A 19,484-nucleotide genomic window follows, 5' to 3' on the forward strand; every position below is an offset into this window, starting at 1 on the left:
AAAGATAAAAGACAGCGCTTTCTAAAAAAAATGCCATAAAAAGCTAAAAAGCGCTTTTCATTTCAAATAATTAATTTACAGCGTTTAAAAAAAAAACACATTTTACAGCGCTTTTTTTAAAAAGCGCTGTAAAATGTTGTTGTAAAGCGCTATAATGGTGTACATTTTACAGCGCTTTCTTGAGAAAGCGCTGTAAAATGCAGACCCATAATTTCATATAATGGGTGTGCATTTTACAGCGCTTTCGCAAAAAAACGCTGTAAAATGCAAACTCATAATTTTATATAATGGGTGTGCATTTTACAGCGTTTTCGCAAAAAAGCGCTGTAAAATGCAGACCCATAATTTCATATAATGGGTGTGCATTTTACAGCGCTTTCTCAAAAAAGCGTTGTAAAATGCAGACCCATAATTTCATATAATGGGTGTGCATTTTACAGCGCTTTTGTTAAAAAGCGCTCTAAAAGCAGACCCATAACTCATATAATGGTGTGCCTTTTACAACGCTTTTTTGAAAAAGCGCTGTAAAATGTGCATAACAAGCTGTTGTATCTTTTACAGCGCTCGATTCCACAGCGTTTTTTTTTAAAAAAAAAAGCGCTGTAAATGGATTAAAAAAAGCGCTGTAAAATGCAGTTTTTCGCGTAGTGCATGATTATTATATTAGCCTAACATTATTTAATATTAAATATGTTAATTTCATACTCTATAAAACATTATTAAAGAGTTCAAATATTAAATATATACATTTAATATTAACAAACCACGATTATATTTATAAACATGAATTACTAAAAAGAAATGTTTGTAGACGTTTTCACTTGCAAGCGGGCTAATTAACATACATATTTAATTTGTATACATAAATTATAAATTATGTTACGGTGTCATGTACTTCATTATTTGATTATATACAAAGATTCGGTATGAAAGTGATGAGTACAAAATTGTTAAATTTGTAATTCAAAGTGGTGGTTATAAAGTTTTAGAAGTTAGACATTGTCAGTGGCGGTTAATAATTTAGTTGCAATAGATTGTCTAACATGTGTTGATATAAATGCACACTAGTGCATTACGTACGTGATATACAAGAAATAAACTAATTTTGATACTTTTCGATCTTTATTCTTTCTATCTTTCATCCTCTCAACTTATGATTCTTTTCGATCTTTATTCTTTCTATCTTTCATCCTCTCAACTTAGAATTGATTACAAATTAACAAGTGCGTTAAAGTGTTCTAACAATAGATATCAAAAATTGAGTTCATAATCAAAAGAAAACACTAGTGATTGTGAGGAATTCAAAAATTTGAGAATTTCAAACACCGATAATAAATTAAGTTTATTTTGTTGTATAGAAATTGCACATCATTCGTTCATTTCATGAATTCCTTCTACAAAACATTTTTCCATTAGAAATAATCGTTCATAAAATTCAATCCAAATTATCCAATAAAATGGTTAATTGTATGTATCGTTGAGTTGTCTTGCAGCATGGTGAGTACTCATCGGCTCTTGTTGAAAATATATACCGTATGAAATTTAAAAATTTAACATGTATAATTTTGAGTACCAATAACCATGACTCTTTCATAGTATCATATGTTGAAAAAGTTCTAACTTTTTTATACAAAATTTAGTTATTCTATTGAAGAGACATATCGGATGAAAAACAAAATAAATTACAAATTACCATCCTATATGTACTTTTTAATGCAAATCAGTCAAAAAACAATTGGCTAATTCTAACATTAGTTAATCCAAACTATACGAGTATAACGAATCCTTACAATGGATCAGAGTAATCTTTCACACATTAATCATATTGTAAAAAAAATAAAAATAAAAATAAAATTAAGTGTAAATTATTTAATAACTTTTAGCACAAATCTTCGTCGTTATTCCTCCGCCCACCCTTTTTTTCCACTTAGCATAATATTAAAATTGCCAACTGATTAATTAGAACGATGAGTGAATATTGAAATGGATTAATTTATTGAATCGACTTCGAAAGATTATATAAAATTTTGAAGAGATATGGAAATATAAATAAATAAGATGCCCTTTATTCGAATAATACATGATTTAGACATTACATATCGAACTACATAGCAAAGAAATGACACAAATTCAAAACAACAAAAAGATGACACATTTTCAGATAACAATGAAAGACCAAATCCTAATCAGTCCTAACCAAGTTATGAAACTATAGTTAAGCATGTGTGCCCTAATGAAAATAATTGAAAACAAAACATCACACTTAAAAATAAATAAATTATTAAGGGCATCCCAAGGAGGATCTAATCAAAAGAATCCAGTGGGCCCATATCCTCCTCCCATATTGTTGAAGCCAAACAAATGAGGTTGCATCATAGGGTTTTGAAAAAATTGGGGTGGATACATTTGAACTTGTTGTTGATGAGGATGGATAGGGTTATTAGAGGTGGAAGCATTTCCAACAAAAAATGGAAGGGTTTGGGTAGGTGCACCTTGAATCACAATCCTATCTGCATGTTGAGCAACAAGTTTCTTCAACTCCTCCAAAGCCTTCTTGAAAAGTTCAAGTTGAGCCCTATTCATTCCATCAATAGGACAAGCCCACCAAAATTGAGCCTCAGTCGCCTTGCGCAAATGACTCAACTCGTCGCCACGTTTTTTCTCGGCATCGAGCTGGTTGTTGGCTTGAGTGAGGGTTGCATTAAGCTCACGCACGTTGGCACTGCGGTGAGCCTCAATGAATTGCATAGTGCCATTGTGTTGGGGTGGGACTCGCGAGAGATAACGGTCTATAACTGTATCAACATTGGGGTGACCAAAGGAAAATACCTTCTCACCAGGTGAGAAAACAACAAGAGCAACTTCGGCACCACATAGAGTGCAAAGTTCACTTGCTTTCTTGAAGAGACCACTACGGCGTTTCGAGAAAGTCACTTGTAAGTTGCTCTCATTGCTCATCTTTTTCATCTCAATCTTTTGGCGACCGCGGCTTTTCCTTCCGGTCGACATGGTTGAAGTAGAAAACGAGAGAGGGAGAGAAAGAGAGGAAGGAAAAAGAATAGGGTGGTGGGTGTTTATGAGTTGAGACTAAGAAATGGTACATTAGATCTTGGTGTCAAAGTATCATTTTATAGCCAAATTTTGTGATTATATTTTCACTCATGTAGTGTGACGAGGCTTAGAAAACCAACACACGGTTTTTGTTTTCTCAACCGTTTTACCTTTTCATTTTTTTTAACATTAAAATATTTTCTGCATTAAGAGATTCTAAACAAATCTCTTTTTTTTAGCTTATATGGTAGGGTATTGAATGTTAAAATAAAAAAGGCTCTCTTGGGCCAACTTGTATATACTTAGCTTATTCAGCAACGTTTCGATAAACTGTACCTGGATATATTTCAAAGACTTTGCAATAATTATGTTCATATTATTGTCTATTAAATAATAATAATTATTATTATTATTATAATAAAAGTCCGGTAAAAAATACAAATATTATATTTTATATATATATATTAACCACTTGGAGTAATCGTTATACTTTTTTATCGTTCTTTTTTTCTTTGGTGTATCATACAAACTAATATTTACAAAGCGATACTAAAAATATTAACTTTCATACCTTTAAAATCATTAAGATTCCAAGATAAATAGTTTTGAGTCGATTAATGATAGAAAATCCTAATTATTATAAATCTTCTAAAAAAATGCATTATGTTTTAAAGTGTCGCGCGCCAAAATGAAATTATTAAAAATAAAATAGAGGCCAACGGTAACATAGCAATTGTGATCAAGTAATTTTAAAAGAAAAACAAAATTATTATTGACATGCATGAGATCTCGGGGTAAAAAAGGACCATGCAAAAGCAACACAAGCAAAGGTTAGGCTATTGATGATAATGTTCGGTAGAAGAGTAAAAAATAATATTAAAAGGCCAAATTATTTTATTTTTTTATTTCGTGTTAAACATTTCATGACTGATTTTATCGTACTTTTTGTATCATTTCTTCTCCTAATTTCTAAATACATAGAATGATATGAGGTTACTTTTTCCGGATGTAAACAATAATAATAAATAATAAATAATAAATATTAAATAATAAATTACGTAACTTCTAATATTGTTACCAAGAATACTAGCAATACATTTTCTTATCATTATAAAATTAATTTATATTCTTAGCATTATTATTATGTATAAAGTTAATATTATGACACACCTAAAAATATATAATATACAGTATCAGTTAATTATAATATTATTATAATTTAAAAAAGAGAATTAGAATTTTCAAAATAAATTAATTAGTTAAAATAATCATTATCTTTAATGTATTGCATTATATGTATATGGTAATTAGTTTAATAGTAGTTTTTTTGCAAAATAATTAAATACAGCTCATTATTTTTTATTTATCATTTCATGCCAAATGCCAGCTAACCTCAGACATTGATTTTATTTGGATTCAAGGTTCATGTATATAAATTTCCAAACAAATAATTTTTGTACAATTGTGCTTAATTTGTTGATGAACCTATATAGTTAACCCGTTTGTCAAATAAAAAATTTCTGGTTCTGGTTGAGTTCAAAAGTTGCACTAATTTAACATGTTGTCAAATTAATGATACAATCCCATTTTTGTCATGACATAATGAACACAGAAAATGAGGTAATTTGTTCTCAAAAGGTCACATTCTAATGTCCAAGAAACTGTGATGGTAAAAAAAGTAACTTGTCAAAACAAAACTGTGATCAGTAAAAACAATACCAAAAAATTCTAAAATGAATAGAAAGTCTGCACACTCATGCACTAGTATAAAATTATTTTACAAACCAAAAAAATTGATAGATTGAATTACTATTAATATATTGTAGTCGTGTGTTTATTATCTTAGTGTAATATTTTTAATTATTTTTTTGTTGAATTTGTTAATCATATTAGGAAAATTTATTAATCTATAATTTTTAATATATAATTTTAAATATTTAAAATTTATTACAAATCATATATATTTATATAATATTAAGAAACAAGCTTTTATCAGTTACATTATATTATAAAATAACCAAACATAATCATATTATTAGGAAAATAAATAGAAATAAATTATTTTAGACGAATGTGTACGTGTGATATACTTTTCTCATTCAATGTATGTTACATTTTTTTTCATAAATATGTCTCAAATGGTCTGACTTGAATTTTAATAATTGAATATTTTATTTTTAATTTAATATTTATATTTAATTTTGTTTATATTTATATAGATAATATAAAAATATATATATCACAAATCTAATATTTTTTTCAACTTAAATAGATTTCAACATTTTAGATGAATATGTACGTGTGATATACTTCTCATTCAATGTATGTTACTTGTTTCTTTATAAATATGTTTTAAATGGTCTAACTTGAATTTTAATAATTGAATATTTTATTTTTAATTTAATATTCACATTTATTTTGTTTATATTTTTATAGATAATATATATATATATATATATATATCACAAATCTAATATTTTTTTCAGTCTAAACGGATCTCAACACTTAACATTATGACGTAAAAACCCAAATTAAAAAATAAATAAATATTATAAGTAAAATTAAATCCTACATTAATATAGTCTATCAATAAAAAAAATGTTTTCAGTCAAAAAAAAATGTTTTGGAAATTATGAAAACATGAATGCAAAGACTTCAATTTAAATACAACTTTCAATTGGCAAATGAACCAAAAGTTATGTTTATAATTCTTTTTTATATTAAAAATTATGTTTATGATAATACGATAGAGTGTTGCTATTGTAGAAATACAAAATATTGATTCTTATATAAAGGTAATTTAGAAGATGGCTATGAAAGGCAACAACGTTGATCAAAATAGGAGTGAGGAGTGAATAACAATGAGCATAGTTGTTTTTAAGAAAGGGTGGAGGAGTTTCAAATTCATATAAAAAATTATTTAGAAATGCAAATAATTAAAAATAAAAATAAAAATATAGGCCAGACCGCTATTCAGACCTCTATTTTTTACTTCTGTATATTATTTGAGTTGTTACTGTATTGCTCTTTATTTTTTCCTGCACCAGCAAATTACTATATCCACCCTGTTTTGTTCTTCAAAATACACAGACTTTAGGCTTATTTGTTTGGGCCTTTTTAATTCTGATTACGACTGCACCTGCATATCTTCTATTTGTACCCTCTCTGCATTTTAAAAATGAACCACACACCTCCTTCTTCTTGCGCGATTAAAAAAAAAACAGCCATGGGTTTTCAAAATGTAAACCCTCACTTTCTCTCTCATCATAGTCGTTCTAACCCTTTTATTTTGATCGGTTTTGAACATCTTCCTACTTGAAATTCACCATTTTCGATTTTAGTTAGTTCATGATATTTAGCTTCTCTTAATTTATTTTCTTGAAATTTGGGTAAGTTGTTGGTCATTTCTGTGTCGTATTATAAAATAGACATCATTTTTTATTTCTCGCATCGAAACTTTCAAGAAATATTATTTATCAGTATTTTTTGACAAAGTTGAAGTCGGATTTTTTTTACTTTCAGTCTATGAGACTTTTTTCGACAATCCATTTTTCGTCATTTTTACTCTGGTTTCTATTCTTAATTTTTTTTATTAATTCCTATTTATATTTCTATATGTAAGACTCATTTGATCAAGAAACAAAAATTAAGAAAAATAATTGTCACATTAAATTTACCAATAATGTAGAATCTCTTTTAAAAAACGGTCTTTTAATTATTGAGAGAAGTAATTGATTTTTTAATTCTTTACAATTAATAAAGGGTACTTTTGTATAAAAAACTTATTAATGTTTCTAGTAATTTGAAGAATGTTATATAAAGAGACATGTTTTTTCCAAAAATGGTCTTAAACTAGTTTACACTCACATAATTTATCAGTCATGTTTTGTCGACTCTGTGAACATGTTGCTTATTTTTTTAGACTTGTTCGTTGTGCAATGTCGATCTACTATTGCTATCAAAAATTTATGTTGACGATTGTATTTTACAAAAGCCAAGAAATAAACAGAAAAACTGTATTTCTCAATTACTCGTCTAAGGCTTGCTACCCCCGCTTAAAGCCTTTTTTTTAGTAATAATTGATTATTATGTTGAATGTCAAGTGTTATGTATTTATTGATATCGACTAAATGTAATTACTCTTATAATAGACTATGCATATAAATATATATATATATATATATATATATATTAGTATTGTAACTCGGTTTGCTTAAGTCTTTTGATGGTTTGCTTAATTGAAGTTTGTTATAGCGTTTTTTTTTATGTTTGGGCTATTGTAAAATCATCATTTTTTTCGTATAATTTGTAAGAGTTTGATATGTATCACTTTTCCTATTAGATACAATTTCTGCAATATTAAAACTTACTTCTTATTGAAAGACAAGTGTTTTGACTATAATCGGTATTATAATCTTAAAAATCATATTATTTTAATATTGGATTATTGTCATTTAAGTAGGACATTATTAAATTGATTATTTAAATCATCAATTATAGATATGTAATAATCAATTATTATGAATTATTATTAAACACGAATTAATCGATGAATATGTGTGTTGAATTTTATTTTTGAATGGATCGTGATGAATTGAACTTTTTTATTAAACCCAACGAGAAGCCTCTACTTTCAATCTTTAATTAACTATTTAACTATTGTCTCATTACATAGTTAACACATTGTTGAGAACTCTATACAACAATGAGGAAAATTCACCTCTCATTCGTATTCTCTCAGCAACAACTTCTTGAATCATAATGGGAAATCGTTCATAATCATATCATATTTTGGAGACATGTTATAATTATTATCTATCATTACTGTTATTTTCTATAATATTTATTTTGATTCAGACCATCTTTCAACTTCAAACTCAAATTGGTTATATGTGATTTCTGATTTGTCCAAAAAAAATCATAAATCTAGTAATCTTTTTGATGGGTGAGGCAGATGCTAAAAGCGGTGTGAGCTACTTTTGACTCCAACAACACCCCACTAAGACAAAAAAACAAACAATGTTACGCTAAGACAAGAATAATATATCGTCACAAAAAAATCACATAAAATTTAAATAAATAAAAATCACTTATTTAAATTAAAAAATAAATTAACTTAAATAAATATTTCAAATTAAAATAATGCCCATGATTTAAAATATATTAAAATAAGTATTCACATGAAATCGTATATCACATCATTTAAAATATGTTAAATCGTTATTTTTTTTAGTTCAAAAATCTAAAGTATGAACCAAAGTTGTCGACTTTTAAAATAAAATAAAAAACTAATTCCATAAATTGGTAAAAGTAGATGAACTAAAACTGTAATTAAACCTAAATTTAATTAGAGTTTGGATCCTCTCAATCCAAGTTTCTTTCAATCTATGTTAATAATCTCTATTTCTCTAAATTTTATTTTATTTTTCTAATTTTTTATATGGTTTAAATTGAAAATTTATATCATAAAAATCATACATGTAAAAATTTACATAAATCTAATATCATTTGATATGTTATTTGAGATATACCAAAATTAACGTCTTATACATTTTTATTGAACATCATTATTTTCATAATTTTACATATATGATATAAATTTAATGGAAAAAAATTTTAAATTAAATTAAGATTATTAACACAGATCGAGGAAGGCTTAGATTGATAAAATTCAAAATCATTTAATTTATCACTTTTTTTCAATTAATTCCGAGATCCAACTTTTAAATAAGTTCAATGTCGAATGTACAAAGAAAAACAAAAGTTGGGATGCGACTTTTGGACGAGATCATAAAATTAATTGTGAAATCTCTATATTCAAATTATTACATTCTATAGCATAAAATGAAATTAAATAACTTATTTGTAAAGCTATAAAAAAATTCGATACACGAATGATTTCTATATAGAAAATCATTAAATAAATCCATCTATATTTTGAATTATAATTTATTAATGTGTATTAAGAAATTTGTCTGAATTTGGTAAAATTTGAATTGGATTTGATTTTACTTTAAATAGTTTGAATGTTATGATCTTATCCTTATTAGCGCAACTATATTATCTATTTTAATTAAGTTTGAAAAATGACTCAAGAACCTTAAGTAATGATTATAGGTATTAAACATGTTAATTATTTAGTTAGTTAAAGTTAATTACAATAGTTATTTAGGATAGTTAGTTATACTATTAGATTGACTATATAAGTTTATATATCATTCAAGATCTCTTTAATTATTCAATATATTTTTTATTACTTTTCTTTCAATTATAATTTCTATTAAGAATTGTAATATAATATTGAAATGGCTTAATTGCAGTTTTAGTCTTCATATTTTTACTTATTCACAAAATTGAGACTTTATTTTAAAAGTCGATAATTTTGGTCATCGCTATGACTTTTTAACAAAAAATATTTATATGACATGCTTTAAAAAACATGTTATATGATACGATAATGTAAAATAATTAACTTTTCAACTTCAGAAATTTTTCATATTTATAATTTAATTAATGACATACGAATAATTAATGCATCTAGATGATTCTATATCATGTATTGTATCTCACAATATTTAAAGTACGTCAAATTATCATTTTATAGTTCAAAAATCTGTGAGAAATATAAAAAAATTAAAATTATCGATTTTTAAAATAGAAGAGTCAGTTTCAAAAATTAATAAAAGTAGATGAATCAAAACTATAATTAAATTTATTGAAAAATATATTGAATAATGAAAGAATTATTGAAGTACATCTACCATACATAAATTTTGTTAAATAGATTTTGTGCCTACGATATATGTCTATCACATTAAATTTAATTAATTTGACTAAATCAATTAAATTAATTTTAAAATATTCATAATAATGTAAAAAACTGTAAATAAATTATTATTATTATAATAATAATAATAATTATTATTATTATTATTATTATTATTATTTATTATTATTATTATTATTAGAATAAATTTTAAACAGTGTGTCAAAAAAATTCAAACAATTGATATTACATTCTATCGACCATCAAAATCTTACTAATGTGAAAATTTGTTTGATGCACGTAAATTTTTTTATACGGTCAACTAAAAGTTGTGAGTGAAATGTCAGTTTAATTATAAGAATTTGATAAAATAATTTCAAATAGCATAGTTTAAATTTTATAAAAATTAATTATAAAATAGTCATTAGAATCACTTAATAAAAAAATATCTTAATTTTTTTTGATAAAAAATAATTATTTTAAATATCAAAATTTATAATTGACTAATATAAAAAAAATTATACTATCATTACATATAAATTAAATCATTATTATATTATCCTCTTATTAGTATTAGTTTAATATAAAATAACTTTTTCTGAGTAATTTATAAAATAACTTTTACAAAAGGTGGATAAGTTTATTTTACTATAGTTATTTTTTAACTAAACGAAAAAATATTACAATAAAATAAATTACTTTGAAGATAACTTTATCTTTAATTTAATATAGTTGAGATAATGCAAAAATGACAAAAAAGTGACTATATGTTAAATGTAGTGCCCATTCGCGAAATTCGGAACATGGTTTGGACACAAATTATGAATTTTCTTAACAGATAATTTGTCAAATACCAATCATACAAGAATAATGGTAGGGGTACATTTCTAAATAGAATCCACACATGTGTTTGATTTTGATTTGAAATTAAAATATATATCTTTGACCTCTAGAATTAATTTTTTACATTAAATTTATCATTCAATTGACTTTTATAGAAATATATTCAAAACATAAATCAATTTATTTTCAAGTCACTTTTAATCAAAATTAATTTTACACAATAAATTCATTCAAAATCAATATCATGTTTGGTATCACGGTGACAATAGACGTCTATCAAAAACAAGAAATAGTAGCTCATGAAATCACATTCAAGACGAGAGATGGTTGGTTGAAATGTTGATCCAAACATAGACTTAGTCAATGCTTAGATACGGGTGCAATAGCCTTTTGTTGTCTACAGTAAAAGCAAAGATAATATAACTCGCGACAAAGGCACTTTTGGTCTGTATTGGGGCAGAGTGAGAGCGAATAGACAATATTGCATCCGTTTCCATTCCAAAGAGAGAATATTTTAGCAGCTTCGTTGACATTCCATGCCAATTTGTAGACAAAGTTAACAAGTACAATAATGTTCTTCAGTTTTCAAGAAAGCCACCAAGCATGAACATCCTATTCATTGGATCTAATGATCAATTTAGTTTTTTTTTATATAAAAAATATATATATATATATATTATTTGCATTTCTTGTTTTCGTTAGTAATCATAAAAATATCACATATTTTTATTTTACTATTTCTTATTCTTAAATATTTATAAAGAAAATAATGAAAACATTAAAATATGTTCGTTGTCTTCATCACTTCCTTATTCAATATTTGGAAATAAGAAATAAAATAAAAATAATGATATTTTTGTAATTGTTAACGAGAACTAAAATTCTAAAACAGAAAATATTTAGTGAAACCCAATGCTCCTTCTAAGTTTTCTTGCTTTAGGCGGTAAGTTTCTTCTTATACTTGTTCTGCACTAGGCTAAGTAGAAAATCTGTAAATGTGTGCTCGTAGTCTGGCATTTTTCCATACCCTGCAGTTGTGAGTGAAATGTCAGTTTAATTATAAGAATTTGATAAAATAATTTCAAATAGCATAGTTTAAATTTTATAAAAATTAATTATAAAATAGTCATTAGAATCACTTAATAAAAAAATATCTTAATTTTTTTTGATAAAAAATAATTATTTTAAATATCAAACGTTATAATTGACTAATATAAAAAAAATTATACTATCATTACATATAAATTAAATCATTATTATATTATCCTCTTATTAGTATTAGTTTAATATAAAATAACTTTTTCTGAGTAATTTATAAAATAACTTTTACAAAAGGTGGATAAGTTTATTTTACTATAGTTATTTTTTAACTAAACGAAAAAATATTACAATAAAATAAATTACTTTGAAGATAACTTTATCTTTAATTTAATATAGTTGAGATAATGCAAAAATGACAAAAAAGTGACTATATGTTAAATGTAGTGCCCATTCGCGAAATTCGGAACATGGTTTGGACACAAATTATGAATTTTCTTAACAGATAATTTGTCAAATACCAATCATACAAGAATAATGGTAGGGGTACATTTCTAAATAGAATCCACACATGTGTTTGATTTTGATTTGAAATTAAAATATATATCTTTGACCTCTAGAATTAATTTTTTACATTAAATTTATCATTCAATTGACTTTTATAGAAATATATTCAAAACATAAATCAATTTATTTTCAAGTCACTTTTAATCAAAATTAATTTTACACAATAAATTCATTCAAAATCAATATCATGTTTGGTATCACGGTGACAATAGACGTCTATCAAAAACAAGAAATAGTAGCTCATGAAATCACATTCAAGACGAGAGATGGTTGGTTGAAATGTTGATCCAAACATAGACTTAGTCAATGCTTAGATACGGGTGCAATAGCCTTTTGTTGTCTACAGTAAAAGCAAAGATAATATAACTCGCGACAAAGGCACTTTTGGTCTGTATTGGGGCAGAGTGAGAGCGAATAGACAATATTGCATCCGTTTCCATTCCAAAGAGAGAATATTTTAGCAGCTTCGTTGACATTCCATGCCAATTTGTAGACAAAGTTAACAAGTACAATAATGTTCTTCAGTTTTCAAGAAAGCCACCAAGCATGAACATCCTATTCATTGGATCTAATGATCAATTTAGTTTTTTTTTATATAAAAAATATATATATATATATATTATTTGCATTTCTTGTTTTCGTTAGTAATCATAAAAATATCACATATTTTTATTTTACTATTTCTTATTCTTAAATATTTATAAAGAAAATAATGAAAACATTAAAATATGTTCGTTGTCTTCATCACTTCCTTATTCAATATTTGGAAATAAGAAATAAAATAAAAATAATGATATTTTTGTAATTGTTAACGAGAACTAAAATTCTAAAACAGAAAATATTTAGTGAAACCCAATGCTCCTTCTAAGTTTTCTTGCTTTAGGCGGTAAGTTTCTTCTTATACTTGTTCTGCACTAGGCTAAGTAGAAAATCTGTAAATGTGTGCTCGTAGTCTGGCATTTTTCCATACCCTGCAAAGACAAACTTTGATGTTAGTCAGAGACAAACTTTGATGTTAGTCAGTGTCAAACGTAAATGCCAAATCATAATCCACAACATTGTGATGAAAATATTGAGAGAGAAAAAATCTTTCATATCAATCCCATTTCTTATTATAATAGATGATTGTTCATCCAACCCCTCATTTTTGTTCAATACCAAGATTTGGTAGATTACCAAGATTTGGTAGATTACCAAGATTTGAGGGGGGTGGTTGAGCAATACCCTAATGATATCATGATGTCAATGACTAATATAGAGCTAGTTGCTTTCATGAATGAAGTTCAAATTCAATTATGTTCTTAGACCTACTTAAGCAACATACACAATTTAGGCACTAACTCAAGCAGAAACCATGGAATGCAGATAAGTTATACTTACCAGGAAAGTAGTTGATATCAATGACATAAAACACATCCTTGGTGCCATATTCCCGAATCATATCTACGTTAAACAGACGAAGTCCCTATAGATGGTGTTGCAATTCGGTATTAGTGCATCATCAACGAGTGGAGAAACCGTTGCAAAAGTAGAGTAAATAAATGCAATACCAATCTATGACGAAGCTCCTTTGCAAGCCTCTCCAACAAAGGTCTTGGTGGGTGTTCTGTAAGAAACGGGTCGCAGTAAGTTGAAACCATCCACTAGTTCCAGAAATTTACCGAGAGAAATTATTTGCACTCATGTACCAACTCAAACAACACCTAACTACATGATTAAATGGTCTCAAACATTTAAAAAACCAATAGTACTGTTTTTAAAAAATTGCATCATATGGTGGGGGTGGTGGGAAAGGGGAAATTTTTGGAAACTCACCGGCAATACTAGGATCTAGATCAGCATCATCTGCAGAAGCAGCTGCACATGAAACTCTTGGAAAACGGTATACACCCGAGACTTTTGATAGCTCATGTTTACTGATATTAGGAAGAGAGAAACGCCGCACGACCTTTATGCTTTCCCCAACAATATAAATCTTAAAGAGAAGACCACCTGCAATGTCCCAAATAAAAAATAAGGTACACGAGATTTTTGGTAAAAATGTTCAATTAACACGAAACTGAGCATGGTCTATGAATCAGCTCACACACCATGATTGACAAACTCCTGTAGAACCAGTGGAGGTTCAAGCTCCGAGAGAGAGAACTCGTCATACGCAAGAAATAGTTCATGTGACTTTGCGCTGCCATCCACAACTAGTGGTTTTGCAACTGAACATTTTAACAAAAAAATGGTAAATATTCTTTAAAAACACTTCGATACATATAAGAGAGATGACAATATATTTGAAACATTCCTATCAGAATAACCATGGAAATGCAAGTCAACAAAATAGTAGAAACAATCAAAACAACATCAAAACAGAATATCCAATGGATACAAACAACGTTCTTTTAACTCCATTCAAATATTCTGAGCTATATTGATTGAACTGGTGCCAATAGCTTGTAGCTAATACAGTAAGTAATAACTAGAAATAAAGACACAGAAAACAATAAACAAAGATACATACCTAATGGCAGCTTCAATCCAGCTTTGGTGACTTCATAAGGGATAGTAGACGGGTCTTTCTCTTTTGTGATAACTAGCTGACGCGGGATGCCAACCTTGCCTATAAAACAACCGTAGTTAATACATAAATGTAAATACTGGTGCACGTAACATAAAACTAGATCACCGTGAAACCATAACCAACTTGGAAAAAAAAAAGGCAATAAAATTTTACATTCCAAAAAAAAATATGTTGAGCAAGTAACCCAATAAAAGAGCATGATGTACACTAATGATTGTAATATTTTTTAATTACAGATTCATGTACAATCCCAAAACTACCAGATGGAGATTGGAGCATTGCAAAATTTATTTTTGTATGAACTATAACAAACAAGTTACCATTGCACTCAGATAAGTTTAGATCCACCACATCTTGAAGCATGGATTGGCGGTTGTGTAAATGTTGAATTGCATCTGGGGCATCAAGAACGATCACATCAGGATGTTTTTGCCTGAAATCCTTCAATAATGAAAAAGGGGAAAAAAGTCCAATCAGCTTATTCAAAATACAAACTTTATAGAGAATTTAAAATGCGTGAAGCAATCACTAACTACTTATTTTCGTTGAGCTATGGACATTTAGCAGAATGGTTAAATAATAAAACCAACATTGTAACTTTTCATCTCATGGAACTATCAAGCAAACCTATTCATGAGGTAGAAAATATAAAGAAACTACACAAGAAGTCAAATTTCTGAAGAGGTTTACGTTTACCAGAATCCATGTATTCTTAATGTATTATTAAACCATTTGTCAGAAGCTTTCTCATCCCTCTGATGCTACTACCATCTAGGGTTTTCAATATTATAAAATTACCAGACACGGTTGGATTTGGTATGCAACATTATTGGCTTCTAGTTCTAACCTATAAGCTAAGGCAGCCTAGTAAAAGTTGATCTCCGTGTCATATTATTGTGATCAGTGATGCTATTTATTACAAATAAAGGTAATATGATTCACACGAATCGTGACGTGGTCAACACACATGCGACCTATCTTTTTTTTTTAATAAGTAATATTATTAGTAATATTTTGGCAGAATACATGCGGTAAGTATCAACTGAATCATGTGTTTCGTGCATTCGGCTTTCGTAATAAAAAACATTTCTCTATTGTGATGGTCACAATCAAAAGTTTAAAAAGAACATTTTCAACTAAAAAAAATATGGACCAAAAGACAAATAATATTCTGCTCTTTGGGCAAAAAACTCCACCAATGCCTAACTAAATTATTTAGATTAACCACAAAAGTAAATCCTCACTTGTTTGAATACTTGGGGGGACTGATTTCAACTATCTGATCATGATTCATGATGAGGAGAGCAAGAACTCTGCAAATTATGTCAGACAATAATAAGTTTTCTAGTACCTGGAAGATGGGGTTGTCCTTCTTCTAACACAACAACGAAATTTCACAATCAATGGCGAGATCAAGTACTAGAAAATAAAATTTATTTATTCTTTCCTTGTTGGTTGTTTCGATGCGAATAGAAAATTCCTGAAAGTTTAAGTCTATAAGATGAGGGTTCTCTACATTCATTATTAGTTTCGGACTAGAAACTAAGGATCAATTGAAATGTAAATCAGATAAATTGGTTTCTATAATTATTGATGGAAATTAGAATATTTCTAGAATTCAATTAGATAGGAAATTAGGATATCTACCAGCAATCACCTCCATGTCAAACTCAACTCCCAAACTAATGATACTAACGATTTCATGCAATGCCATGAATGTAATTAGAGAGAGAGAGATAGAGAAATTAAAACAACTCAAGATTACAAGTAAAATACTACAATATGAAAGAGGGTTAAAGTGTGTTGAGTTAACAAACCTCGATAATTTCACGCCATTCCTCTCCTAATAACTGGAAAGAACAAATAGCCAGTCAGATTGTAATATAGAGAAGTAGTTCTTGAAATGCTAATAGTGTGCCACTGAGCCACAAATTCAGCAAAACCATAAACGAAAACAATAAAAAATAAAAGACAGCCATATAAGAAGAATTTCAAACATCAATAATCATAAAATTCCAAAAGAAATGTTGCATTCACAAACCTTATGCAAGACAACATCAAATGGACCTTGTTCTTGCAGTGGCTTGCTTAGATCAATGGCAACAAAGTATATCCCCTTGCTCCTGCATTACATATAATTTTTAAGCATCAGTATTGTTGAATCAACCATCAAAATGGAAGTGGTTAGGTAAAACTCCCCAATGATAACTCCAAAATTTGAACCACTAAAAAAATAGATTAAGTTGGCCCGAGTTCAGAGTCCACTTTTAGAGACATAATATACCATCGGGGTCTAGCGCAAATAGCTGATGCGTAATGTGTGTGAGTGATGTAAACCCTTGATACCGAGTTTAATTGCTACTCATAAAAGATACGAGACATGATATCAAATGAGAGCATAAAAGGAAGGACCAAACATTGACTATCCAAATCCAATAAGAAGATCAAGAATAACTCTTTTCACGCTATTACTTGACTCATTCCATGTAAAGACATGTGAGTTTTTAAAGTAATCGTGTAAATTTTACCTAACTTTTAATATTGGTCATAATGATCAAGATTTGATCCTCTTTTTCTCATATAAAAATTACCATCTGGCATGATACATCTCTCTCCATATGTGTGCGCATTCCATTACTTTAATTCTAAAGTAAGCATTCGATTACTTTAATTCTAAAGCATGGTATCTTTTTGATGACCAGACTACAAATTTTGTGGATCATAATATAAAATTAACATTCCAGAGAAGCAAGCAAGGTAGACTACTTTAAATTGAGGGGGAAAAAAAATACCATGTATGAGTTTTGACCTTGGGTTCTCAATGTGTACAACAAGGTATGGCATAAATAATGGAATGTTCTAATTTAAATTAGAATGAAAAAATACCAAGATTAACAAGAAACAAAACAGTGTGGCATGTTTACAAGAAATTTAAAAGTAACAAAAGAAAAACACAGAGAAAATATAAAGAAAAACAGAGTTGATAATGCTATTACTATTAGGCAAGGTGCAAAATTGTTCCACCAAATTATACACTAATTACACAGACAAAGACATTACGTGTGAGTGACCATGAACCCCACCATACAAAAGCCACTTTACGACATAAGAACCAAAACGCAAAACACATGAAATTATCACAACAAAACAAAAAAAAATCCCTAACCATGTGTGCAAATTGAAAGAAAAAAAAAAGATATATGATAAAAGTGTAAAATAGAAAATACCGTGCAAGAGCGATGAAATTTGGCTGAAGAAAGCTCTTTTTCTTCTTGGCCGTTAAGGCATAACCAACAACAACATTTTGTCCCAAAAACGGCGTCGTACCCGCCTCAGACTTCTCAACTACTACTACTTCTTCTTCTTCTTCTCCGCTTGAGATTTCTCCGTTTAGCCTCATCCCGAAAATACCCCTGATTCAAATATCGAATCTTTTTCCCCTAATTGTATCGAATTTTCTGAAAATCAATATGAAAATGAAATTTGCCAATCGCGCAACAGATGATTAAAATTGAAATCGATGTTTGAAAAAGAAAAAATAGAGAAGGGTGTTCTCAGTTGAATTCGTGTAATGTGTGAGGGACAGAGAAATTATTTGTGTGTGTAATAAAATGATTTTATATGAAAAAGAGGAATATTCAGTTTGCAGAGAAGAAAAAGAGTGGATTGGGTTTTTTTAAAGAATGAAATGAATTGAAAACATGAATTCACAACTATATATAATCACATGCAAACTACTGTGCTCTTATCCTTTCTCCATTTTACCCTTTATTTTATTTATTATTATCATTATTATTATAGTATAGTATAACTTTGTTGTTTGGCTTCTTATTATATTCCATATTTCTTTCCATCATTTCCATGCAAGTTCAAAAAGATTAAAATTTTATCTTATTATAATCTTTGAGGTTGGTATATGACAACGTGATACTAATCTTTATCTTATTCTAGTATCGTAGTATTTGTCATTTTAAGAAAAAGAAAAGAAAAAAAAACTTTTCTGTTAATATTTTTCAGGCAAATTTTTTTTTTTTTAATAAATAAGGAAAGATAGAGAAAAACTGAGAAAATACATTGGAAGTATTACACCCTAAAACATCAAAATGAAGTAAAATTTTCATTTGAGAAGAAGGATTGTCCATAGATTAAACAAAATAAGGACTATTGTAACCAAGGTTAGTGAGATGATCAGCCTAATTATTAGTTTCATGATACATGATGAATTGAAGCACATCATATGAATAAACTAAGGTTAGGGCCATGATAAGGACAAGGCATAAACCACGAAGAAGACCCCATATTTCATAATAATGACAATTGTAGAGCCTACATTGCAATGCCAACTAGTGAGGTAGGAGTTATTGTGCTCTCGAATTAGATCTCTGCAAATAGATGATCTAGGCCCAAATTCTTCGATGTGTGATATTACAATAGAGTCGGTCATGCAACTTTAGACTGAAAATTTTGCTTCAATGATTAGGCGCAATGAGACCATCCCAAAATTCTCATTAGGTTGTTGTATTGAGTCTATCTCAAGTAAAACTTAGTTTAATATGTGAAACTTATTTTTATGGAATGTTTGAAGACTTAATTTTAAGGTATTTTAAATTATATTTTAATCATTAATTATTTTTAAAAATCCAATAA

At 27.9% G+C, this 19,484-nt stretch overlaps 2 protein-coding genes across 3 annotated transcripts; both read right to left on the reverse strand.

The window, feature by feature from the left end:
• Positions 1-2,307: 2,307 nt before the first annotated feature.
• Positions 2,308-3,009, reverse strand: LOC101514678 (agamous-like MADS-box protein AGL62). Its single transcript, XM_004496742.3, has one exon. It carries the CDS (start codon positions 3,007-3,009, stop codon positions 2,308-2,310), a length of 702 nt encoding a protein of 233 aa, XP_004496799.1.
• A 9,359-nt stretch (positions 3,010-12,368) lies between these two features.
• On the reverse strand, positions 12,369-18,532 carry LOC101515004 (inositol-tetrakisphosphate 1-kinase 4). Of its 2 annotated transcripts, XM_004496744.4 has the most exons (10): positions 18,065-18,530; positions 16,879-16,960; positions 16,655-16,687; positions 15,158-15,278; positions 14,778-14,876; positions 14,356-14,475; positions 14,081-14,257; positions 13,816-13,871; positions 13,646-13,730; positions 12,369-13,236 (listed from the first exon to the last, which is right to left on the reverse strand). In XM_004496744.4, exons 1-10 carry the CDS (start codon positions 18,235-18,237, stop codon positions 13,145-13,147), a joined length of 1,038 nt encoding a protein of 345 aa, XP_004496801.1. In that variant the 5' UTR covers positions 18,238-18,530; the 3' UTR covers positions 12,369-13,144. The 2 variants fall into 2 exon arrangements, with proteins under 2 accessions (XP_004496801.1, XP_073224146.1); XM_073368045.1 differs by lacking the exons at positions 12,369-13,236; positions 13,646-13,730 and having other exon boundaries at positions 13,832-13,972; positions 18,065-18,532.
• Between the last annotated feature and the right edge of the window lie 952 nt (positions 18,533-19,484).

The sequence above is a fragment of the Cicer arietinum genome, chromosome 4 (genome assembly GCF_000331145.2).
Source record: "Cicer arietinum cultivar CDC Frontier isolate Library 1 chromosome 4, Cicar.CDCFrontier_v2.0, whole genome shotgun sequence".
NCBI lineage: Eukaryota > Viridiplantae > Streptophyta > Magnoliopsida > Fabales > Fabaceae > Cicer > Cicer arietinum.

Coding starts and splice junctions, on each gene's coding strand:
- LOC101514678 (XM_004496742.3), bottom strand. CDS start 3,009: ATGTCGACCGGAAGGAAAAGCCGCGGTCGCCAAAAGATTGAGATGAAA.
- LOC101515004 (XM_004496744.4), bottom strand. CDS start 18,237: ATGAGGCTAAACGGAGAAATCTCAAGCGGAGAAGAAGAAGAAGAAGTA. Junction 14,476..14,777: donor TGGATTGAAGCTGCCATTAG/GTATGTATCTTT, acceptor TAAAATGTTCAG/TTGCAAAACCACTAGTTGTG. Junction 13,731..13,815: donor AGGAGCTTCGTCATAGATTG/GTATTGCATTTA, acceptor CACCATCTATAG/GGACTTCGTCTGTTTAACGT.